This window comes from Aspergillus glaucus, assembly GCF_001890805.1.
Source record: "Aspergillus glaucus CBS 516.65 unplaced genomic scaffold ASPGLscaffold_44, whole genome shotgun sequence".
NCBI lineage: Eukaryota > Fungi > Ascomycota > Eurotiomycetes > Eurotiales > Aspergillaceae > Aspergillus > Aspergillus glaucus.
The window spans coordinates 38,862-62,053 of NW_019170496.1; the positions used below are offsets into that span (position 1 = coordinate 38,862).

At 50.6% G+C, this 23,192-nt stretch overlaps 11 protein-coding genes across 11 annotated transcripts; 6 read left to right on the top strand and 5 right to left on the bottom strand.

The window, feature by feature from the left end:
* Positions 1-38: 38 nt before the first annotated feature.
* ASPGLDRAFT_1200478 (uncharacterized protein) lies at positions 39-805 on the top strand. Its single transcript, XM_022540111.1, has 3 exons — positions 39-68; positions 138-542; positions 609-805. Exons 2-3 carry the CDS (start codon positions 219-221, stop codon positions 765-767), a joined length of 483 nt encoding a protein of 160 aa, XP_022395318.1. The 5' UTR covers positions 39-68; positions 138-218; the 3' UTR covers positions 768-805.
* Positions 754-1,170, top strand: ASPGLDRAFT_138544 (uncharacterized protein; the record flags this gene model as incomplete). Its single annotated transcript, XM_022541619.1, has 1 exon — positions 754-1,170. A coding segment is annotated over one exon (417 nt), but the record flags the coding sequence as incomplete, so codon positions are not given.
* A 621-nt stretch (positions 1,171-1,791) lies between these two features.
* On the bottom strand, positions 1,792-3,512 carry ASPGLDRAFT_30514 (2,3-bisphosphoglycerate-independent phosphoglycerate mutase; the record flags this gene model as incomplete). The annotated part of the gene is made up of 4 exons (XM_022543957.1): positions 1,792-2,002; positions 2,052-2,634; positions 2,689-3,420; positions 3,482-3,512. 4 exons carry the CDS (start codon positions 3,510-3,512, stop codon positions 1,792-1,794), a joined length of 1,557 nt encoding a protein of 518 aa, XP_022395320.1.
* A 178-nt stretch (positions 3,513-3,690) lies between these two features.
* On the top strand, positions 3,691-4,857 carry ASPGLDRAFT_1200508 (RNA polymerase II mediator complex middle subunit MED9). The gene has a single exon (XM_022540112.1). It carries the CDS (start codon positions 3,977-3,979, stop codon positions 4,577-4,579), a length of 603 nt encoding a protein of 200 aa, XP_022395321.1. The 5' UTR covers positions 3,691-3,976; the 3' UTR covers positions 4,580-4,857.
* Positions 4,858-5,515: 658 nt separating this feature from the next.
* Positions 5,516-7,064, top strand: ASPGLDRAFT_40640 (glycine hydroxymethyltransferase SHM2; the record flags this gene model as incomplete). Its single annotated transcript, XM_022545242.1, has 3 exons — positions 5,516-5,551; positions 5,624-6,039; positions 6,101-7,064. 3 exons carry the CDS (start codon positions 5,516-5,518, stop codon positions 7,062-7,064), a joined length of 1,416 nt encoding a protein of 471 aa, XP_022395322.1.
* Positions 7,065-7,493: 429 nt separating this feature from the next.
* ASPGLDRAFT_138540 (putative prenylcysteine lyase) lies at positions 7,494-9,152 on the bottom strand (the record flags this gene model as incomplete). Its single annotated transcript, XM_022541618.1, has 2 exons — positions 7,494-8,977; positions 9,029-9,152. The coding sequence occupies 2 exons, from the start codon at positions 9,150-9,152 to the stop codon at positions 7,494-7,496; spliced, it is 1,608 nt and encodes a 535-aa protein (XP_022395323.1).
* A 342-nt stretch (positions 9,153-9,494) lies between these two features.
* On the top strand, positions 9,495-11,025 carry ASPGLDRAFT_53474 (small subunit rRNA maturation protein TSR4). Its single transcript, XM_022547986.1, has 2 exons — positions 9,495-9,710; positions 9,777-11,025. Exons 1-2 carry the CDS (start codon positions 9,588-9,590, stop codon positions 10,953-10,955), a joined length of 1,302 nt encoding a protein of 433 aa, XP_022395324.1. The 5' UTR covers positions 9,495-9,587; the 3' UTR covers positions 10,956-11,025.
* A 645-nt stretch (positions 11,026-11,670) lies between these two features.
* ASPGLDRAFT_30519 (CSN8/PSMD8/EIF3K family protein) lies at positions 11,671-12,747 on the bottom strand (the record flags this gene model as incomplete). Its single annotated transcript, XM_022543958.1, has 2 exons — positions 11,671-12,244; positions 12,578-12,747. 2 exons carry the CDS (start codon positions 12,745-12,747, stop codon positions 11,671-11,673), a joined length of 744 nt encoding a protein of 247 aa, XP_022395325.1.
* Positions 12,748-13,963: 1,216 nt separating this feature from the next.
* Positions 13,964-15,830, bottom strand: ASPGLDRAFT_53476 (folliculin domain-containing protein). Its single transcript, XM_022547987.1, has 2 exons — positions 15,680-15,830; positions 13,964-15,574 (listed from the first exon to the last, which is right to left on the bottom strand). The coding sequence occupies exons 1-2, from the start codon at positions 15,689-15,691 to the stop codon at positions 14,246-14,248; spliced, it is 1,341 nt and encodes a 446-aa protein (XP_022395326.1). The 5' UTR covers positions 15,692-15,830; the 3' UTR covers positions 13,964-14,245.
* A 1,967-nt stretch (positions 15,831-17,797) lies between these two features.
* On the bottom strand, positions 17,798-20,842 carry grc3 (putative RNA processing protein Grc3). Its single transcript, XM_022547988.1, has 5 exons — positions 20,749-20,842; positions 20,280-20,682; positions 20,107-20,230; positions 19,744-20,055; positions 17,798-19,694 (listed from the first exon to the last, which is right to left on the bottom strand). Exons 1-5 carry the CDS (start codon positions 20,825-20,827, stop codon positions 18,027-18,029), a joined length of 2,586 nt encoding a protein of 861 aa, XP_022395327.1. The 5' UTR covers positions 20,828-20,842; the 3' UTR covers positions 17,798-18,026.
* An 80-nt stretch (positions 20,843-20,922) lies between these two features.
* ASPGLDRAFT_86409 (DNA-directed RNA polymerase I subunit RPA34) lies at positions 20,923-22,251 on the top strand (the record flags this gene model as incomplete). Its single annotated transcript, XM_022550384.1, has 2 exons — positions 20,923-21,441; positions 21,504-22,251. Exons 1-2 carry the CDS (start codon positions 21,176-21,178, stop codon positions 22,249-22,251), a joined length of 1,014 nt encoding a protein of 337 aa, XP_022395328.1. The 5' UTR covers positions 20,923-21,175.
* Positions 22,252-23,192: the final 941 nt, after the last annotated feature.

Sequence of the window (23,192 nt, forward strand, 5' to 3'; positions counted from 1 at the left end):
AAAAAAAAAAAAAAAAAAAAAAAAGCATTTAAAAAAGCCTTGTCTGCCCTTGTCTGCCGTCCTAATAGGTGATGTTCATCCTGAACCGCCCCGATCCGACGACGATTAACAACCTCACGAGGCTGACTTTCCTATAGTTTTTATTATCATTGAACATTGGCTGTATTCTGCTTTCCTTCCACAATTCAACACTCAACTTCCTCGGGTTCTTTGCTACAATGCCGTTTCAACGGTCTGTCAACTACTCCTACCCAGATGCCGTAGCGACGGCCAAACTCCGAGAAAGCTGTCGAGAAGGCGACCTGGCCCGAGTCCAAGAATTGCTTCTCCGTAGCAATCAAAGCGATGGATCATGGACATTAGCTCTGCGAGATGCTGCGACGAAAAATCACATTGACATCATGCGGTTTCTCTTGGATAGCAAATGTGACAATAGACTCGAGTGTGGTGGAAGAAGCACGATCAGTCGAAGCATTTACACTCGTGTTCGAGCATGGATTGGATATCCATCAAAACCTGAGCTTGCGCCGTGTTTCCTTGATGTATGTTTTTCGTCTCATTTATCTATTGTTTTATCTAGCCAGACCTAACACCATTGCCTGTAATAGGCATGTCGTTCAAAAAGACGACTAAACCCTTCTCCGCTGGTTCCTGGCCCTAGGCGCAAACCCCAACTTCGGCCCGGACCCAGACCCAGAAAAGGAACACGACGACGACTCGGATTACATCGACACGTCCGGAGCCGTGCTGGAGCAAGCAGCCAATAGTGCCAGCCCCTCCATAGTCGACATCTTCCTCGAGCACGGCGCCAACCTCCACAACAGCCGAGCCATACATGAGGCGCTATACTGGGACACAAGCGCGGACGTGATTGAAATGCTCGATCATCTGGTCAAGCGCGGTGCTGGTGTCAATCACCTTGCGATCCATATGCGGGGTTTTCATTGGGGTGCAAGGCCGCTTAATATTGCTGCCGAGATTGGCAAATTGGAGCCGATACGGTGGTTGCTCGAGCATGGGGCTGATCCGACAGCGACGGATCGGTATGGGATTCCTCCTTGTTACAACGCGCAGTTATTTGAGAAAAATGAGGCGGATGAATTGTTAAGTGACGCGTATAATAAGAAGCTCAGGGCTTCGTCAGAGGGGAATGCAAATGGCGATGCCTAGTTGGTTGACTGCAATGAAGAGGTTTTGGCCGATTCTGGTTGTAGAGGTTGCTTCTGGTTCAATGATATTCATGTCATCAATTTACTTATCCATTTGTTCTATCCGTCACCCCGTTAAAGCGGCAACGTCCCAGTGAGGCAGGAGTGAGTTGCTCGTAGAATTTTGTCCGGTATTTGCATCTATCTATGACCACTTGGGAAGGCCCACGGCATCGTATAGGTGGATATGGGGGAAATGTTCCGACCATACGAGTGAACCGATCACATCGATCTGGCGAGCGAGATGAGATGGATGGTCCCGGTTAACGCCAAAACGGCAATAGCATGACTCAAGTTTTCGGGGAGATAAGTGAGCTGAAGCGGTGAAGAGTCGATTGTCGGATAATTAGGGTCTTGGGGTGGATTGGGCATTCAGCTGAGATCAGTTTGGTGGGGACAAGCTGTAGCTGGCCATATTCAGATTTCGATGGTTCTGTCGATCATGGGGTTCCGAGATCTGGCGCGCTCTGGCACATTCTACTTGTTCGGCAGTCGGGACACATAGTAAATCATCGATTAATTGTTCATTTCTTCATACCACATCATACAACCCTCTATAGGGAAAGATCTATTATATACTAATCTATGCCTTGACCAAAAGGCTCTTGCCAGACATCTCCTCAGGCTGCTCAATACCAAGGGCAGCAAGGAGCGTCGGTGCGACATCTCCCAGAACACCCTCATCCTTGTTGAGGCTCCAGCCCTCAGGGGCGTTGGCCAACACAAAGGGAACCTTGTTGAGCGTGTGCGAGGTCTTGGGGGTGCCCTTCTCGTTGAGCATTTCCTCGGCGTTTCTATGACGGTTAGTCAACTAGCTAGGGGTACTATGTTAGGAAGACTCACCCATGGTCGGCAGTGATGAAGAGAAGGTAGTTGTTCTTCTTGCAAGCCTCGTAGATCTCGCCAATGGCCTTGTCGGTGGCAGCAACACCCTCAATAGCAGCGTCGTAGACACCAGTGTGGCCAACCATGTCAGGAGGAGCAAAGTTGTTCATGATGAACTCGAACTTGCCCTCGGCAATGCGCTCAGCTGTCTTCTTACCAACACTGGCGGCGCTCATCTTAGGGTCCTGGTCGTACGTGGCGACCTTGGGCGAGGGAATCATGTCGCGCACCTCACCGGGGAACTGCTTCTCAACACCACCGTTGAAGAAGAAAGTAACGTGGGCGTACTTCTCGGTCTCAGCAACGTGACACTGCTGGAGGTCCTTCTTACCGAGCCATTCAGCGAGGACGTTACCCATGTGCTGAGGAGGGAAGGCAACGGGGAAGGTGTAGTCGGTCTTGTATTGGGTCATGGTGGTGATGTGGATGTTCTTGGGGTAGGGGAAGTCGGCCTTGGGGGAACGGTCGTAGTCACCCAAGAGCTGGGTGATTTCACGGACACGGTCGGAACGGTAGTTGAAGAAGAAGAGGGTGTCGTCATCTGATAAAGTCAGTCAATCATGCACGTAAGTTAACGCAAGCTAATCAACCGTACCCTGAATCCGGCGGTCCTTGCCGCCAACAATGATAGGCTTCAAGAACTCGTCCGTCTCGCCCTTCTCATAGCACTCCTTGATGGTCTTGACGGGGTCAGAGCTCTCCTCACCCTCGCCCGAGACAACACCCTTCAGCGCGAGCTCAACGCGGTCCCAGCGCTTGTCACGGTCCATAGCCCAGTAGCGGCCAACCACCGTGGCGATCTTACCAATGCCAATTTCTTTGGTCTTCTCAAGCAGATCCTCCATGTACTTGGCGGCGCTCTTAGGGTCGGTGTCACGTCCATCACCGAAGAAGTGGATGAACACCTCGGGGATCTCCATCTCCTTGGCGACACGAAGCAGGCCGACCAAGTGGGTGATGTTGGAGTGAACACCGCCGTCCGAAACCAGACCCACCAAGTGCAGACGACCATTACCCTCCTTCGCACGAGTGAAGGACTTGAAAATGTTGTCCACCTTCTTCAGTTCATTCTTCTTCAGAGTCTGGTCGATGCGAACACTGTCCTGCCAGACCACACGGCCGGCACCGATGTTCAAGTGACCGACTTCACTGTTACCCATGAGACCCTCCGGCAGACCGACAGCTAACGAGGAAGCATCCAACTCGGTGTAGCCCTGGGCGGTCTTGGAATTGGCCTCAGCGAACCCCGACATGAAGGGAGTCTCAGCGGCGGTGATGGCATCGCCCTTCGAGTTCTCGGAGGGAACACCCCAACCGTCGATGACAACTATATAAAGAAACCATATGAGCGATACTGCCAGCATCCGTAGGGCATTGTTCGAGCTTACTCAGAACGGCTTTCTGGTCGACCTTGGCCATGGTGAATCGAGAGACACCTGCAAGACAAAAAAAAAAGGTCAATTGTTGAACGTCAACAGAACAGTGTTTTTTATAGCACTGGATTAGGGCAGATTTCCCAATTTAAAGAAATGAGAGAGAACTCACCACTAATAATATATAAAAAAAAATAAAATAAAAAAGGAAGGTGATGAAGAGAAGAAAGAAGGGGAAAAAAAAACCGACCGGTGAAGGGAGAGAAATAATAATATGTGTATGGGGAGGGGCAGCGCGCTTGTTCCCGGTGACGCTTTTGGTTGTTCGACGTCACGGGAAAACCTCCGTTCTCGTCCGCCGCTGCGATCGAACGCGTTCCGACTCTTTCCTACTCAACAGCCGAAACCAGGAACTGTCAATCACACCCGATTAATTATTATTGAGGCCAGCGTGGATTGAAGGAATTGCCAGTGGAAAATATTACTTACTGGTTACCCCACGCTCCCGCAATGGCGTCCCGATCCCCCACTGCCGCCATCACTCCCCTGCCAAAGCTGTCTTCCGCGCCCGAGACCCCTGCCAAAGACCCGACAGCTACCACCACCACCACCACGACGCCGCAAGCCGTGCCTTTTCCACCTCCGCAGACCTTAGATATCATCCCACCATTGCACGGTCTTCTCCTTCGGTTGCTTTCTCCCTCGAACAATGCCACGGGCCCAGGAGCTGCCGGAGATGCCACGGGCGCGGGAGGTCCTTCAGACGCTCAGTCTCAACAACAGCAACAGCAGACAGCGACGGGAAGCGGAAATGGCCAACATCCTGCAGTAGGGCCTGCCTCCATGGCCGCTGAAATCGCCGCCCTTAGTTCCAACGCACCTCCTCCGCTTGACATCAAAGACCTCCCCACGGAAGCCAGCTCCATCAAGATCCGGATCCAAAAAGCACAAGCAGTGGTGGAAGGACTTCCAGATGTGCAGCGTTCTGTTGCAGAGCAAGATCAGGAGATTGATGAGCTCGAGGACCGTATTGCCAAACTGCAATCGGTCATCTCTGACTTTGGGAGAAGAGCCGGTCAGACGAACTCTCAACAATCCAAGATGCAGACTTGAGGACAACGTTGGCATATATGGACAATACAATCAAGGTTCTCCTAGCGCTTTCAGTTGGGCAGGAAGCTATTGTTGGGCGGCTCGATCACTGGGAAGGGACCTTGGCTGTCAACGGACAGATGCGCTGGTCTTGTGATATAGCAGACATTCTAGGGATCTGCCAACTCGGTCAATAAGCAGTACGCGACCTCTGTGGAATTAACATCCCGGAACGATTCACACGAAACCAACTCGATCACGCATGCTCTTTGAACGTAATGTATGGGCGATGTGACAGCGACAATCGATGTGGCCCAATTGACCTGTGCAAGGGATTGGGATCACAGCACCTGCAAGCATAATAACTGTTCGAAGTCGAGGGGTTCTGTGCTACACTGGAATGTGCTTCGCGGGGGGGATGGATCTCAGCACTGATCGCTTAGAGGCTCCCACGGTCCTCTTACTTGCAGAGCAACTATGATCCACATCACATCATCTTCCTTACTTGCTTGTACTCTGTACTGCTAGATACCAATACATTCCAATTGCAACACTTGGCAATAGAATAAACATTGCTTAACTGCATTGTATACTTAGACCATGGAATAACACTAGTCCGCGCAAGTATGACTGTTTCCCGGTGAAACGCTCTTCGCCGATATCGTTCCTGGGCGGAGCGCTTATTGGCCAATCAAAGTCCGCTGATCCCGCAAAAAAAAAAAAAAAGCACATTCTGCCTGAGGCGGCAAAAACTGTCAACCCCTCTAAGATTCTCCGCCGCCCGCCATCAGAGTTATTTTCCCTTTTTTTTTTTTTTCTCTCATTTCTTCTCTTCTTCCTCTTCTCACTCTCTTCTTTTCTCTTCAAAAACGTCTTTGTGCTTGCATCTATTCCCTCCAATTTCTTCAATCCCTTGACCTATATCCCTCTCTTTCATCAAAGATACCCTTCGTCGCAATGGCTGCTTACGCTCTGTCCTCCACCCACCGGGAGGTGAGTACTTCCCCTCTATCGCAGAATTTTCCCACTCAAAGGATCTTGTCATGGTTAACTTGGATGGTATAGCAAATGGAGAACCGTCTCGTGGACTCCGACCCCGAGATCGCGCAGATCATGGAGAAGGAAATCCAGCGTCAGCGTGAATCCGTCGTACTGATTGCCTCCGAGAACTTCACCTCTCGTGCTGTCTTCGATGCTCTTGGCTCGCCCATGTCCAACAAGTACTCTGAGGGCTACCCCGGAGCTCGTTACTATGGTGGTAACCAGCACATCGATGCCATTGAGCTCACCTGCCAGGCTCGTGCTCTCAAGGCTTTCAACCTCGACTCTGAGAAGTGGGGTGTCAACGTTCAGTGTCTCTCTGGTAGCCCTGCCAACCTCCAGGTCTACCAGGCCCTCATGCGCCCCCACGACCGTCTCATGGGTCTCGACCTGCCCCACGGTGGTCATTTGAGTCACGGTTACCAGACTCCCGCCAAGAAGTACGTTTTACCATTCAAGTCGTACATGCGTAAAAGCAAATGCTAACCTGCCGTGTCTTAGGATCTCTGCCGTCTCTACCTACTTCGAGACTTTCCCCTACCGTGTCAACCTCGACACTGGTATCATTGACTACGACATGCTCGAGCACAACGCTGAGCTCTACCGCCCCAAGTGCATTGTTGCCGGTACCTCTGCCTACTGCCGTCTGATCGACTACGCCCGCATGCGTAAGATCGCTGACAAGGTCGGCGCCTACCTCATTGTCGACATGGCCCACATCTCCGGTCTCATTGCTGCTGGTGTCATCCCGTCGCCCTTCGAGCATGCTGATGTCGTCACCACCACCACCCACAAGTCGCTCCGTGGTCCTCGTGGTGCCATGATCTTCTTCCGCAAGGGTGTCCGCAGCACCAACGCCAAGACCGGTGAGGACATCCTGTACGACCTTGAGGGTCCCATCAACTTCTCTGTCTTCCCCGGCCACCAGGGTGGTCCCCACAACCACACCATCACTGCTCTTGCTGTTGCCCTCAAGCAGGCTGCCAGCCCCGAGTTCAAGCAGTACCAGGAGCAGGTTATCAAGAACGCCAAGGCGTTCGAGAACGAGTCCAAGCGGCTGGGCTACAAGCTCGTTGCTGACGGTACTGACAGCCACATGGTCCTTGTTGACCTCCGTGAGAAGTCCTTGGACGGTGCCCGGGTTGAGGCTGTTCTCGAGCAGATCAACATTGCCTGCAACAAGAACTCCATCCCCGGTGACAAGTCCGCTCTCACCCCCTGCGGTATCCGTATCGGTGCCCCCGCCATGACCACCCGTGGCATGGGTGAGGAGGAGTTCAAGCGTATTGCTCAGTACATTGACCAGGCCATCAAGATCTGCAAGAGCGTCCAGGCTGAGCTCCCCAAGCCGGCCAACAAGCTCAAGGACTTCAAGGCCAAGGTTGCCTCTGAAACCGTCTCTGAGATCCTCGCCCTCCGCAAGGAGGTTGCCGAGTGGGCCAGCACCTTCCCTTTGCCCATTTAAATTAACTGGCATTGGTGATTTTGGTTTTGTCTGGTTATATATCACGTTTTCTTTCTTCTTTTATTTCCTTTTGCATCTATTTTTCTTTTATTCAACATCATTGTTTGGGTTGCTAGAAAGGGCGAAAAATTTGTGCTTTTCAAAGGGGTTTTGTACAGGGGTACCGGTCTGCTTTTTCAACCATACGCGGGTCATGGGATATGTATGGGATATGTATGGGATACGTTTATGTGAAATGAGTTTCTTCAACACAGCGACGGCTATTTGCATATAAAAGTTCAACCTCATATTTGGGGAATCTAATCAATTCATCTTGATCCTTCAGAGTTCCTTTCTTGATTTGTGCTATGCTAAGTAATGGACAAGTAGAAAGAGTAGAAATGTGTTTGTTCAGGCATGTCGTAAATCGTGAAACAACTTGACAATCATTCACAGATCATCCCTGCCCTGTTCATCAGACGAGGTAGTATCTTGACCCTTCCACGACTGCACCATCAACGCAGCTACATTCTTCCCCATCAACGAACTTGTCTCCATAGTCGAGATGAAACTCTCAATCCCACCCGTGTACCAAAGATTCGGCGCAACATTGGGCTCTTCAAATGTCACCCGCGGATACAAAAACGGATACGGATGCCAGATCTTCTCATGGAACCAGCTGATGTCAGTCTTGGGGAGGTCAGCGATTGTCGACTCGCCATTGACGGCAGTAGAGTTCTGAAATCCTAGAACTTGCGCGACAAACTCGCCTGTCAGTCGTTCCGGGGAGAATATCTTGTAGACGTAGTGGCGTTCGTTGTTTTCTGTCGTTACGGTTCGTAGGGAACTGATACTCCAGAAACCTGCGGGTCCTGCGCCTGGCTTTTCGGTCCCTAGGTTCGTTTCTTTGGGGAGCGTGGTGAGGATCGTTTCGGGTGTTTGCTCGTTGGGACCCAAGCCGAAGAATTGCGGAGAGAGTTTGTGGGGCGAGGAGAATAGCGTCACATGGAGTGTGACATATGGGATTTCATCTGGGGTGTGTTCGAGTGGTGGGGAGATATGGATGCCGGAGTACTGCAAGGGGCCAGCAATGACGACTTCGTCGAAGACGTTATTGGAGTGTTCCTGCTTTTTATTTGCGTGGTCTTCCGAAACGGACTTGATGGTGAGGGTGTCGTCGACATTGTTGCGCTCGATGGACGTCACGGTCGTGTTGAGTTTGACGTCTGCGCTGGACGACTTCAGCATCCCGTCGAAGATGCGCCAGTTCCCGCCTTCGATGGAGACGGCTCCCTCTGCGGCCATGCAGACCATGGTCTCCAAGCCGTGGATCTGTGGAAGGTTCTGTCCGTAGTTGACCCGCGTGCTGGCTTGGATGACTTCCCGGCCAAAATCAGCCGAGATGCCATTCCTCTCAAGGAAGTCCTCTCCGGGAGACGCAGTGGCATTCAGCAAGCCGACTTTCTCTGCAGCATCAGAGAGCGACGGGAACGGAAACATAGGCTCCTCGTACAGACTGAGGAACTTCTTCACAGTACTTTTCATCAGATTCTGCGCCTTTATCGGCGCAAGCCAATATCGCCAGAGTATCTTGCCGATATTCCACCAGCTGCTTGTGTTCTGTAACGTGACCACGAACTCCTTCCCGTCCCAGATGCCAATGCTATCGTCAGACTCCTTAGGCCGGGCGATATCGGCGCCCTGGGCTACAAGCCCGAGGTCCCTGGATGCATTCACGAGGTTGTAGTTGACTTCCACGAAGATCGAGGCGCCTAGTTCGACGGGGTATGCTGGGTTATCGAAGACATCTACTGTTGTCGAACGGCCGCCGATGTACGAGGACCGTTCGAAAACGGTGACGTCAACGGGTGTTTGGGAGGATTCTGCGTATTTGCGCAGGAAGTAGGCGTTGGATGAGCCTGCGGCTCCGGCTCCTGTATATTGTCAGTTGATAGCGATTGATATTGTATAGAACTGGATCTCACCGATCACTGCCACCCGTTTCGGGGTAGCTTCTGCCGTTGCATGTAGAGGTTGCTGATCATCTGCGTTACTGAATGGAATGAGGAGGAGTATCACTTGATAAATTAGGAATAATCGAGAAAGCATCAAAGAAGTGGCGTGTCTATGGAGAGCCATCTTGCCTAAGCTGTCGATGAGCTATTCTTCGAAATCGATATGTGATCTCATAAGGGTCGCAGCAGCTATTAGTATCAACGAAAATGACAGCCACTTATAGAATAGATGTTCATAGAGATTCAACAGAGATGAGTATGAGACATGAAGATGAAGCTATTGAGAAGCTTATTAAGAGTCGATTGAAGCGATGGCGGTACATATGGCGTTGTATGCTGCCCGTTGGTATCACGCTATTCCCGATTTGGAATAGAGGCGGCTATCGCTTATCGCATTCTTTTTTTTTTTTTTTTGGAGGTCACCACCAAACATACATCGAGGTATTCTGAAGCCTCTTTCCTCGAGAGAAAGGACGTCCATACTCTACATCTCGGTCACATCGCCCGTCTGAGCTACACCAACAGCACAATGGATCCATACGACAGCGACTCCTCCCTCGAAGACGAGGACTTCACCGAGACCGCAACCCTCCTGGGCTACCCCTCAGAAGAACTCATAGAAGACACAATCAGTCATCTTGGAGGCTGGCCTGTACGTGGATTCACTCTCAGAACTTCAAAAATCGAATAAAGATCACCTGTTGACTATCTATCGCAGTCATGGCCCGACGACGCTACCCCGCCTCCGGGCGAATTCGCCAACTGCAAAGTCTGCAGTCGTCCCATGGCGCTCCTCCTCGAATTGCACGGCGATCTTCCCGCTGACTTTCCCGCTAATGAGCGGCGGCTGTATATTTTTGGTTGTTCGAGGAAGGCATGTGTCCGCAAGCCGGGCAGTGTTAGGGCTCTGCGCGCAACGAAGAAGGTGAATATTGAGGAGCTGGAAGAGAACAAGGAGGCGGAATCCGACGAGAAGAAGGAAGATGAGGCGCAGGAACCTACCCAGGCTCCTCCCAAGCAAGACTTGGGCGCTAGTCTGTTCGGAGCCGGCGCTCTCACCGGCAACATCTCTGCGAACGCTAATCCATTCTCGTCGCAGGCCGGCGACAACGCCAACCCCTTCGCAACACCCGCGCCCAGCACCGCACCAAAACCACCTTCCACAGCAAACAACCTCTCCGAATCCTTCGCCGACAAAGTCCGCATCTCAACCCCCAACAAACTCCCCTCCACCCCACCATCAAACTTCAAACCAACCACACCCCCCGAGGAATCCGGCCCCCTAACCCCCTGGCCCTCCCAATCCGCTTTCCCCCCTCCCTATCCGAACTACTACCTCGATGCCGACTACGAAACCCTCGACCGCACCCCACCCACAATCCCCGAAAACGTCACCATCGACAACACCGAAGACCCCGCTGCTGCCGGCGGCAAAGACGCCGAACTGAAAGATACCTTCGAGTCCGAGCTCGACAAGGCCTTCCTGCGCTTCTCGACCCGTCTCGCGCATAACCCGGAGCAAGTCCTGCGGTATGAATTCCAGGGTGAGCCATTGCTGTACTCCTACGTCGACGACGTCGGGAAACGCCTTTACCACTCGCACCACCAAAACCAGGGCCATGTAAAGACCGCTGGTGGTCAGGGTAGCAGCAAGATCCCCCGCTGCGAATACTGTGGTACTGAGCGTGTGTTTGAGCTGCAGCTTGTGCCTCACACGATTAGCGTTTTGGAAGATGGGAGAGAGAAGCTGGGGCTTGATGCTAAGGATGATGCGGGGATGGAATGGGGGACGATTATCCTGGGTGTTTGTGGGAAGGACTGTGGGCCGAAGGAGGTTGGTGTTACGGGTTGGAGGGAGGAATGGGCTGGGGTGCAGTGGGAGGAGTTGATGAAGTGATTTATTTTGAGTTCCCTGTATAGAGAGTACACTCAAGTACATAGATGTTTGCTTATGATTATGATGTTGGTTGAAAATGATACACTGGTTTGTTTAAATCTAGTGCCACACGGGAGAAGTAGTATTAAGAAGAAAAAAAAAAAGTCCATATGTAGATTGCTACGCAGTTTATACTACGATAATAATGTTCCAGGTCCTCAATGGACGTGTGCCATCTCAGCATCAAAAGACACTCAAAGACACAAATCTAGTACGTCGCTGGCCAGAGTAAAAACTCCCCTCAATATCAGCACTTCTTCGGCACAACCACAGTCATTGTAAGGCTGGATTGCAATTTGACATCCGTGCTAAGCAAACGCGAAAAGCGAATACCCCAAAAAGTTGTTGAAGATGTTTCAAAAAACTTCGTTTCTTCCCCAAATCTATCACAATGGTATGCGACACAAGCAAAACGCCAATTGCGCCGGCAGCCTCCCTCCAATTCTGATCCCCGTATCGTCATTATTTTGGTTCTCTGGACTCGTTCATGGACGTCATATACACATGCTTTCTTCCAGGTAAAGCAAAAGAAAAGTTAGAAAGTGAAGGGAAAACATAGCTCTTTCGGTGGCGAAGATAAGGTATCAGCACAGAGGAAAGAAGAAAAAAGGACAAATAATTTTTACATGCCAGAAAATTAGGGAGATAAAAAGGAGAAAAAGAGAAAGGAAAGGGTTTATGCGGCCTGCTCAAACCCCCGTCTGAGCACGCGGCCGAACTGCTCGATGCCGACGCGTTCACTCTTGACTTCACTGCGGGCCTCGTTCTCTTTGTTGGTGGGCACCTTAACAACAACACTGGGGCCGGACTTCTCGACCTCCCAGTTGCAGACCTCGGCGACGAACTTCTCAAGAGCTTCGCCATTTCTCAGGTCAAGCCATGCCTCAAGCACATCGGCGTTGATCTGGCGGAAGGTCTTGCCGACCTCAATGGCAATGCGGATGCGCACGAGCTCCTCAAACCCGGCGACATCGGCAACAAGGTCTGCGTACAGATCGTCCGAGTTCAGGGTCGACCAGAACTGGGCGTATTGTGCAGACTCGAGGAGGGTGGAGAGGCGGGCGAGTTTTTGGACGGATTCGACAAAGTCGGAGGTTTGAGAAGTGTTTTGTGCTTCTGCGAAAGGCTGGGTGTGTGCGGGGAGGAGAGCAAGGCAGAGAGAGAAAGCCGGGGAGGGGAAGACGGTGAGAGCCTTGGCGAGGACGTTGGTGACAACCTCGGGCTGGAGGAGATGAGGGTTGAATTGGTATCTATTAAGTCACGCAGATTAGCACATGAAATTCATACATCCAGATGCTACAGGCTTCAATGCATTTGCAAATCGAGGGGCCTTTCTCAGCGCCATGGAAGATCAACACTATCCCGAGGGCTTATTCTGTCGGGAAAAGAAGACAAAATATATATATCCACTTCATCATAAAAAGGTCCAAGACTATTTTATAAGGGAGGAGGGAAAGGGAGGGTAGAAGCTCTCAATCGCTTCCAGTCAGGGCTAAAAACAGCCCACAGCCAGCCAGCGAGAGAGCAACCAAATATGAACAAAACACACAAACGCAAAAACAAAAGGTAGAGGGAAAACTCACAGCTTCAAAAGAGCCAGGTTAGCATAACAGTCAAACGTCCGCTCCTCACACTGCTGAGAAACATAGTCCTGGAATACTGTCGTAGTCTCTGGGTTGTATCTGTCAAGGCCGTTGAGGATGGCTTCAATGTGAGCCGGCCGTGTCTCGCACTTGTCAAAAGTGACACCCATTTTGCCCTTTTTAATATGTCAAGTGCTTTGGTTAATTAATTCTTAGTGATTTCTTCCCCTTTTTGTATAATATTCAGGTCAAATGAGGCGGGGAGGGCGAGGGTGAAAGAGAGCGGGATGAAGTGTGTCGTTTTGTTCTTGTGTGGTGCGAATTTTCGAGGTGGTGGTGCGGTCGGAGCGGAATAAGCCCTTTCCGGTAGGTTTTTCCGGGAGTCAGGTGACCATATGGTGGAGTATTTTTCCTGCACCTCACATCTCTCTCTCTCTTTCTATATGCAAGAGAATATGCCTGCTTTTATCATATCTGAGCATATGCCTAAGGATTAGTTCCAAATTCTCGCTGAATAGCTCGTTATACTCAATACCCGTGGTAATCATCCCATTTCCACACTGCAGCTTAGGGCTTGGCACAAGACTCGCCTATGTGTATGCAGCATGATGTGCATGTGTAAAGCAACACCTAGTGATAATAAATTTTCCGACGTAGTCAAGAATATAGTATTTTCGCGCAACTACATGCTCTTTAAACAATACCCATTGCATGGCGTATCACCCAAAACATAGTACCCGCGGTACAAATATATATCCAAGATATCACCGTACTTTGTCCACACCCCCAAGTGAGCAACACGGCTATCGGAAGAAAATAAACTGAAAAGTCAATTGACATACATCGCCGTCGCCAAGTCCAACATCACATGTAATCACATGTCGCGTCAAAGGATGAGCCTAAATCCTACCGATGCTTCTAGTACAGACGGAGCAGATGCACAAAAAGCGGGCCGAACCTAGGGAACTATGCTTGAAGTACGGAGTATGTACAACGGCCCAATTCTGAGCGACGGAGTACATACTCCGTATACTAACAGAGTAGTCAGGATAACATCATATGTAATCCGATCTGACATGTGGCTCACATGTGGCACGAATTGAGTTCGCGCATGACTTCAGCCGACAGGTTTCGACGTCAGATTGGGTGTATGTACCCCTTAGTACTTTTTGTTTCGACTAAAGTTCTTGATGAGGATAAATGCTGGATAAATTCATATTCAAGACCCAAAGAAAAAAAAAAAAAAAAAACTATATAAAATACATTGACTGGAGAAGCGCGTCGTCGCCTTCGTAACGGCATTCGTATCATCATGAGCGCTCGCGTTCCAGCATAATCAAGAATAGAAATGAAACGAAAGATAAAAAAAAAAAAAAAAAAAAAAAAAAAAAAGATCGCTAGCCCCGCAAAAGTACGCTTGACAATGAAAAGACAAACTCCGGTCCCATGTCTAAAAGACGCCATAGTCTATACCAGATCCCTCATCAAAAAAGACCCAAACCGTATGCGATACAGAACACTGTCAAAAAATCGGAAATAGAACAAGTACAAAAATGGTCAATACCCGAACAGAGGCAATGACGGGGCCAGTGTTGGAGGGCCCAAAGAGATCAGACAAGTTGAGTAGGAGTATGTATGTCGGGGGATTCATAAAGAAATGAGACGGGTTTATGCAATAACCGTTCGACGTGGTGCGATTGGGATCGGCTTTGGACCAGAAATCTCCAGCGTGGACAATCCAAGGTCATCATCTTGTTTCTCTTGTGATTGACCTTTCCCGTTGGATAAGGAAACACGCCGCTGCGCAAAAGCCTCATCGTCTCGTACAGTGCTGCAAACAAATTGGTCCTCTGAAATGGGAGCACCTCCAAACATCGCACCCAACTGCTGGAGAAGGGCGGTGAGATTCGCATGTAGTTCAGCAAAAATGTACGGATTCCCGGCGATTTCGGCTAGATTTCGTGCGCGAATCTGACCGAGGCGGCGAGGCTGGCCATCCGGGTCCAGAGCGCGGCCGGTCAGGAAAGAAGAGACCGGAGTGTATTGACGGCCACCAGCCCGGCTGGCACCATTTTGCTCCTCCTCGCGGCGCTTTTCTTCTTCCTGGTAATTCTCCGCCGAGCTGACGATGCTCGCGGCGATGCGACCAAAAGCCCGCCAGATTATTGGACATGCGCGGAATGCTCGTCCGGCGTCTTTTCCGGCAAGGGCCACCAGGGCATAGCTGCGCCGTTTACCGCGCGCCATTGGATCGGGAAGACGGAAGATGTAAGCAATCGTGTAGCCGGCGACGGAGTCACCAAAGCAAATAGGGCCAGACGACAAACCGCGCGGCAGGAGTTCGCAACTGAGTGTGCGGATGGAGGAGCGTCTCAGGAGAGCATAATCAGCGGGGTTAGGTGGACCGCGCAAAGAGAGGTATGTAAGCATGTGAGTGTGGCAAGAGGACGAAGCATCCGATGCGACAGAGGAGGAATGCATGGATTCGGAAAAGGAGGTCTGAGTGTCGCGAGCGCTGTCATCATAATCACCATGGCTATTCCCGCAGGAGTAGACTACTTCGCGGGAACGAAACACGGGGCTTCCGTTTTTCCCTTTACCGTCATCTGTGGTAGTACCGGGTGCGCCAGGCGGGAGCTGTTTGCTCAATTTCTCAGGAAGGGTCAAACTGCAACTGGCGCAAGTATCCCCACCATCAGGGCCAGGGCCAGCACGACTGGGGCGCTCTTTTGGTGGCTCAGCAGGGGCGGGATTGGGGTTGCTTTTCATAAAGTAGGGATGATCTTCGATCTTGGGTGTCGCAGATGTGCCTGCGGAATCTTCATCTTGCTTGGCGTGGGAGGAGGAAGGAGGTTTGGTATCATGGGGAGTGGCGGGGGTATCGTCGGAGGAGAGGTCGTATTTATCGGGATAACATTGCGAACAGGAGAAAGGGAGGACTTGGGAACAGATGATCGAGGTAGGGCCATGCACCTCGCAAAAATGCGTTAAGGAAAGCTGTTGCGATAGCGGCTCTGTTAGAATTGGGGATATCAAAAAAGGAGGAAGAAGAGAGGCATGCGACGCGACGATTGCTCTCGCAGACGGAGACAAGGTACTCACAATAAAATCCATCTCCACAGATAATTACGGTCTAGCAGGATCAAAACAGCATATTAAAATACTGTCATGATACATGCTTTCCACGCAGGGCCAGAGAGGAGAGGACGGGTCAGAATGGTGACGATGATGCAAGTACCGCGGAGGAGAGTGGCGATTATGGTAAGCCGGTCGGGAAGTGGAGAGTAGAAGATAGAATAAAAAAAGAAGTAGAATAGATTTGAGGAAGGATTAAAGAAAATAGCGTGTTATGCAGCAAGAATGAAGAAAAGAAGAAAAGAAAGAGAGCAAAAGCGAACAGTACTTCGTACAGAGTTAAAAAAAAAAAGTACTGGCAGGGAGTACGAGGAAAAAGAAACCCCCCCGGGGAATCGATCGATCGATGGATCAATCAATCACTATCACACTGCAGGAGTCCTGTACAAGTGTGCAAGAGATGCAGGTGATTGGAAAGTGGAATTCCAATCCCGAAGAATATGATAAAATAATAATAATAATAATGAATCTGGGGGAATGTTCTTCTTTAAATCAGAAAAGAAGGGGAAAAAAAAAAAAAAAAAAACAATGGGATTTCAGAAGAGGTTAAGTCGGAAGGAGTCCCGGTGGGGATTGCACCGGTCGCAGTAGGAGAATAATCAATAATAAATAATATTAGTCTGGTCAGAGCCCATAAGCAATTAAACCACTACTCTGTACTGATATAATAATAATAATAAAATGATACCGGAGAGCGAAAAGGAAATAAGTCTACCTCCCGGTGAGGTTTCGGTCTATTCTCTCTCTGTAACAGGCCGGGGTAGCGTTGGCGGCTGTCCTCGTGCCGCAAACAGTATACAGACACTACTGTGGTATAGGTGATTCCCATCTTTCCGATTTGTCTGTCCACGAATCTGTCGGAATCAACCTCGTTATGGTCGTCTTCCGAAAATGGCCACGCGGAGAGTTACTCGATATTGTCGCGTTCGTTCTACGATTATCCCGAGGAATGCCGTTCCATCCAGCCGGGCTGGGATGGACAGGAGAAAAGGATCAGCAGGAATAGGGCCGGTATTATTGGACATTTGGTCGTGACATACAGAACACTCTAGTATTTTATACATCGATCGTCTTCTGTTCGTGTGCATATAGTTACAAGAACAACAACAGGCAAGCAGACACACGACACTCTCTGAACTTACTCCACGTGGCGTTCGCTGCCCTGGATCCCAGGGCCCAATCCGGTAATTTCCACGTTTTGTACTCGTAGACATTATTCTGTATGAATACTACTTTATCCTCAACTTCTGTCCTTTGCACTCTACACTGGTCTATGCATATTCAACGGTTATTGACAATTTTAACTCGGTTCATCGGTTCGGTACGGAGTACTCTCAACAATAGTATCTCCTCCGTTGACCATAGCTCCCTGCATTTCATCCTTCGTCTTGGTGCTAGTGCTATGCACAGATACACAAAGTCAGGCACCAATGTCTAGCCTGTCTCGCTTCGGTTCCCACTTGCTAGCCTTGGATTATTAACAGACCTCTTCCAGAACCGGTCCCGAACGGCACAGGCTCAAGGAGAGTTTGCCCCGTCAGTTTCAGTCCCACTGGGCGTTGGACTAAGGCTTAGTGTGCTCCGTCCTGGCGCTAAGAGGCACAACAAGTGCAAAATGCACTGAATCGCTTTTATTGCACTGTTGTGGCTGACTGACCGTCGGGCCGGATGAAATTCGCGTCATTGACCATCCGACTAATACTCGGCCGACTTTTGGGTATTCCCGAGGCTTTTTTTTTTTTTTTGCTTTGTATAAGCATAAGGCATTCGGATCGGAGTGTTGCTGCTGGATACACATAAACAAACACATCCCGTGAAGTCTCGATGTGAGTACGGGTCAGTAGTTACCCCTGAACTGTACATAGTACTATTGCACTCTGCATGAAATTCTCTACTATGTACAGAGTGCAGTGTACAGCCCCATCTCACATGGCTTCACATGACATCCAACTGCAATATCAGTCCTGTGCTTGTATGTATTCCGACCCTCCAGTCAAGAACCCCATCGCATCTGCACAACTAATTACATATCCATGTGAATTCCCTATTTTTGAGGCCATTCCATACCGAATATATCTCAAGTAGTACCTCGTATCTCGCCGTGACTGATCATATCCATTATCCCGGTCCCTGGTACTTCATGCATGTACGGGGTGCAAGCCCAAAAAGCAATTATCTAGTTCTACGTCACCGGACCAGATCAGCATCCCTGTGAGGCTCTCGTATCGAGATGGATTCATCTTTATTTGTTAGAAAAGTGCGGAGTACTCCGTGTTATATGCCTGGATTGAATCATGTTTGTTATGTACACCGTCTAGTCCATCTCACTCCCACTCCCGGGATACGCCTTCTTCCGCAGTTTCCATAGCGAGCGCTCTCGTTGCGCCACCTCGCGCTGCCGTTTCCCATCATCTTCGATGACCGTGATCCAAGGCGCCTGACTGGCTCGTCGGATGCGCTCTTGCAGTTTGTCTCTTATTTGCGCCTGCTGTTTACTATCCGTCACGGCCAGTGCCGCGCCGTCATCGTCATCGTCATCACTACCGCTCTTTTCTTTTTCCTCGTCGTCGTGCTTGGCTTTCCGCGCTTGGGCTATGCGACGCTGGTGGCGTTGCGCTGCGGCTCGCGCGGCATAGTACTCCTCGCTGATCGCCCAGTTGGGGTTATCCAGCTGTCCGCGGACAAGCACGATTCCATGTCCCTGCTGTATAGCATGACGGATATGGTCTCCGGGAATGGGCGTGACGAGTTCGAGTTTTCGGGTGCTGGCGTTGATGGATCTGACTAATGCGAGGCCCAGACAGTGGGATGCTTTCGGATCGAGCGGGCTGCAGCTGCCGGAGCCGACGAATAGGTATGGGAGATCTTCGTTTGCAGTGCGCGTGATGTATGTTTCCATGCTAGTCCTTGCGTTGGGGGTGGCGGGTTGTCTGGGCGCTGGATGTGTTGAGCCGTCCATTTCAATATCGGATGTATCGTCTTCGTTTTCTGCAGCTGCATTTGCTGGGTTCTCGTTCCAAAGGGAACAGTCGGTCTCGCCCATGATTGCGTTGGGGGTTTCCACCGCCACAACCCCAACGATGCTTCCATCGAGAGCGTCGTGCAGCATATCAGGCTGGATTTCAGATCCCATAACCATGATACCTCGAATCCCTTGCCGCGGTCCGGCATAGTCGACGAGCATAGGCCGCGCGCGCGACGTTGGCGTGTCAAGCCACAGGGGGTTCTGCACTGCTTGCGGCCGGGTCTTGTGGAAGTACGACTGGACCTGCATCGTGCGCAGCTGCGCGCTTGACCGGCTCACGAAATCGGTAGGCTGCGATGGCAGGGTGATTAGGGGAATTCGCGCCTCGTACGCGGCTTGACCGAGGGGCTCGACCACTTCAGCTGGTCCCTTTTCGCTCATGTACACGACGTCCGACAGACCAAGGGATTTCACAAGCCATGTTGCAACCTCCAGCCCGAGTCCAAAAATCCACCCCGGGTAGTTGATGATAAGCGGACATTGCGGGTAACTTGCCAACAAACCACGATACCGGTCCATCAGGTCCATAGCAGCAAGTACGTAGTGGTCTGGGTCTTCCTTCGGCGACGTTGCGCCGATGTGATGTGCCCGAACTATAGATGCATCTGCAGGATTATCGAGCGACGGGTGAGTAAACGGGGGGCCGAAGAACGGCGAGCGTAAATGCGCCAAGTAAACCTGGCCCATGGGCGAGAACTCCGGCTGCCCAGGGTCCAGGTCCAAGAATGCGACACCGTCCGCGCTGCTGCGCGCACCTTCGGTTTGTGGTGCTGGGCTGAGGAGGTGGTTTAAGAGGTAGCGACTGAACGTAGACTTTCCCGATGCCTTGGGACCGCATACCAGCGCTCGGAGCTGTCCGCCTCGCTGGGAAAGGTGCTTGATAGATGAGCTCCACTGTTTCTCGAGGTGAAGGGGTCTCAAGTGCCGTTTCATAGAGTCCTCTGCAGATGTATACAACTAGAGAGGGTTAGACCGCTAACCGTTGATAAGGCTAAACGAAACTTACCACTGAGAACGTCCTCTTGTGGCTTGACGGCGCATTTTTCAAAGTGAGCTTATCAGCAGACGTATTATTGCCATTCCATATCCGTTGATATAACGGCGAGACATCACGTAGGCGATAGATGCCGCTATGGCAAGACTTGATCTCGATTTCCGCCTCGCCCTCCACACCAGCAACGCACTTGATCACAGGCAACGAGTGTGTCGAAGGAGCGTAGACTCGATAGACACGAGGAGACAGGTGCAATTTGGCCCCCATCAAACTGATCACTCCGCGTTTCACCCAGAGGTCGTAGTGTCCAAGCAAAGTGAGGTTCTGGACAATGTCAGTGTTGTACACCTGCAATTGGGGGTTCTCTTATCGTACCATCTTCTCTTTGATGCGGACACACAGTTTATGTTCATCGCTGTAGACGATGTTGTTCTTGTTCAATCGTGTCTTGGAGAGAGGGAAGTTCTGGATCTCTGCAGGTATTGTTGGGGATTCGTATCTGCGATTGTTAGCCGGCCGTACCAGGACCAATAACATGTATACAATACCCATCAGCATCACCATTGATCGAAGCAACAGCATCATCAGGATTCGCCTCCATCACACTCGTCTGCTCAATCTCCGATTCTATCCCAGGAACCTCCTTCTTGACCGTACGAGCTTCCTCCCTTGATTTCGATGGTGTATCCGCAGACTTCTTGGCCTTCCCAGAGTCCTTCTTCTTCCGCAAAGCCAGTCGTTCCTGACCATAATTCTCTCCCGCGGCGGACTGCGGCGTACTCTCCTCTTTCTCGGACAGACGTCGCGCCTTCTTAGACGGGGGTTCTCTTTGCGATTCGAGCTCCAATGCCTTATTCACCGTAATCACAACATCCTCCTGCTGCGACTGGTGCTGCTGCTGTTGTCGAGCTTTGCGTGCTGCGAATGCGCTAACCGGCACTGCTGGTGCTGCTAGAAAAAATCAAGTTAGTTTTTTGCAAGTCACCGCACGCAAACAATAGGGAGACGAAACTGTACCGGCTTGTTGTTGCTTTTCTGCTTTTCGCTTCATTTTGTCTTCTTTGGAATTGAGGCTGTGACCTCCAGAATGCTTCATGGTAAAATGTGACCGGCACCTTTTTTGCGATGATAATATTTCATCGGCGGGTCTTTGGCGGTGGTGGTCTGTGCTTCCGCGGACAGAAAAAAAAGTCATCGTCTCCGACAAGCAACTTCGCAACAAACGGGCCCTGCGCTGCGACTGGACTTTGTCTAAGCTGGGGGTTATTGTATTAATTTTGCTTAAAATTTATTTGTTACAATCATCTTTGAATTGGCCTGGGATATTCAAAACCAGAACCTTTTGCGAATTCTTGGCTCTCCGCATCATCGCAGCGGAAGCAATTTTTTTCTTTAAACTTACGACTGCTGCTATACCTCACAACACACCTTCTTGATCAACACAATGGCTGTGGTCAAGCAAGATCCCAGGTCGTCGTCGCCGGCGTCGGAAAGCGAAGAGAGCGGATCGAGCGGATCGAGCAGATCGTCTTCTCCGGCCAACGTGAAGCAGGAAGCCGAAGAGTCGTCTAGCGGAAAATCAGAGTCGGAGAGCGGTTCGGACGCCTCCAGCGAGAGCGGCGAGAGTGCTAGTGAAAGTGAAAGCGAAAGCGAAAGTGAGGGGAAGGCCCCGAAGGAGGAAGAAAAGAGCGAAGAACCTACCAAGAAGAAGTAAGAAAGAAACTATGGGATTGGTGGTTGGGTCCGCGACTAACATCTGTTGCTTGAAAAAGGTCCAATGTCTCGTTTATCGAACCGAAAGCCTTCAAACCACCATTGGGCTTCAAGTCCGCGAAAAAGCAGTCCTCATCCTCCAACGTCTCGTCCATCCTCTCCAACCTCCGCGGCAAGCAGGTCTTCCACATCACCGCCCCATCATTCCTCCCTCTCTCGAAAGTGAAAGATATCTCACTCGCCAAGGTCATGCAAGGCGAGCCGGTCTTGAAACATGACGGCGTGAACTATGGGATACCAGCGGACAGCATCAGCCAGACCGAAGCGGACGGGAAGACACTCTTTCTTCACGACCCGAAGACCCAGAAATACCACGGCACGCCTGCGAGTAACGTCCAAAGCTACCATGTTCAGGAATTGATCAGTATCCCGGAGAGCAACGGCCCGACATCGATAGCGGCGCAGGATTACGAAAAGCCCCCGAGGACACAACCCAAGAACCTGAAGATGCGCTTCCGGCCTGTGGGAAGTGGAGACGGTCCCGCGGAGACGCTTGGTAGCTCTGAATCAGAGGGGGAGGACGAGAAGCCGAAATTCAAGGTTCCCAAGGGCTCTTCTGAGAAGGAAGAGCGGAAGCGGAAACATCACCACACTGAGGGAGACAGCACCCAAGCAACCGCAGCTCCCCGGAAGAAGTCGAAGAAGCATTCATCTGGTGACAAGATGGACGTCGACGAGAAGACCGAGAAGAAAAAGTCCAGCAAGAGTAAGGATGAGAAGAAGCGGAAAAAGACAGAAAAGGCTTGAGCATGGCTTTGTCAGGACATTTCATCTGTGCTTCCAAAAGTTGATATAGATGGGGATTGTTTGTATCTTAATGCATCATGGCGTATGAATTGGTTTTTTTTTTGGTTGTAAATTACTGTACATACCTAGTCTGCTAGAATGCATTGGCTTATTCAGACTGCTTTTATAGCATTTCAAGTAACTGACTCTCTTCGGGGTGGTATCTAAACTCCATATCAGACTCTCATATCGGCCCACCGTATCGGGTCGATCAATCTGACATGATCCGACCCAGTCCCCATAATGCAGTAACATTAGATCTTCAAAGTGATCAAGCCAGTCTCCTTGTATTCTTAGAACATCCAGCACAGACATACATAAATACCAGCAATATCTGTATCACAGAATGCAGGATGGTACTGTAACTTACAATGTAGTTAACTTACAACACCACAAATGTTGACTCAGCACTCCAGAAGTGGCGCGATCTATGATTGGACCAAGCCCCATCTTCAATCACATGCGCATTACGTGATTGGCCCGTTGCCGCCTCCACCCGAGCAGCTGATACAGGCGAGTGACGCCAGACGCCGTTGTCACCCTGTCGATTCCCTCAATGTATTTTCTTTTTTCCTCTTCGTCGTTGTTTTGGTCACCGGCTTCCTCACCTTGTCTTCATTCTTTTCGTGTCTGAGAGATGTCTTCCGTGGTGATGTCTTAATCGCTGTCCGTCTTATCCGCCTCCCTTTCTGATAACTGAGTCTCCATCTTTCAACGGCGGCGGCTTATCAGTTAGCTAGCAAGGTGTCTGTGAATACCATTGTGAGTACATTTGATTCTTTCATAGGCTTTCTCGACGAATAACATCCATGCTAATGACTGCAATCATCTGCTACACAGCCTTGCCAGGTCCTTCTTTGTTGCCGCATCTGACTTGTTCGTCGCCAATACAAGACCGCATA

What these genes read in the sequence shown, in the direction of transcription:
- ASPGLDRAFT_1200478 (XM_022540111.1), top strand. Translation starts at nt 219, where the DNA reads ATGCCGTTTCAACGGTCTGTCAACTACTCCTACCCAGATGCCGTAGCG. An exon ending in TTGCGCCGTGTTTCCTTGAT is followed by an intron (nt 543 to 608) that starts GTATGTTTTTCG and finishes TGCCTGTAATAG; the next exon opens with GCATGTCGTTCAAAAAGACG.
- ASPGLDRAFT_1200508 (XM_022540112.1), top strand. Translation starts at nt 3,977, where the DNA reads ATGGCGTCCCGATCCCCCACTGCCGCCATCACTCCCCTGCCAAAGCTG.
- ASPGLDRAFT_53474 (XM_022547986.1), top strand. Translation starts at nt 9,588, where the DNA reads ATGGATCCATACGACAGCGACTCCTCCCTCGAAGACGAGGACTTCACC. An exon ending in GTCATCTTGGAGGCTGGCCT is followed by an intron (nt 9,711 to 9,776) that starts GTACGTGGATTC and finishes TATCTATCGCAG; the next exon opens with TCATGGCCCGACGACGCTAC.
- grc3 (XM_022547988.1), bottom strand. Translation starts at nt 20,827, where the DNA reads ATGAAGCATTCTGGAGGTCACAGCCTCAATTCCAAAGAAGACAAAATG. An exon ending in ATCAATGGTGATGCTGATGG is followed by an intron (nt 20,231 to 20,279) that starts GTATTGTATACA and finishes TAACAATCGCAG; the next exon opens with ATACGAATCCCCAACAATAC. An exon ending in ACAAGAGGACGTTCTCAGTG is followed by an intron (nt 19,695 to 19,743) that starts GTAAGTTTCGTT and finishes AACCCTCTCTAG; the next exon opens with TTGTATACATCTGCAGAGGA.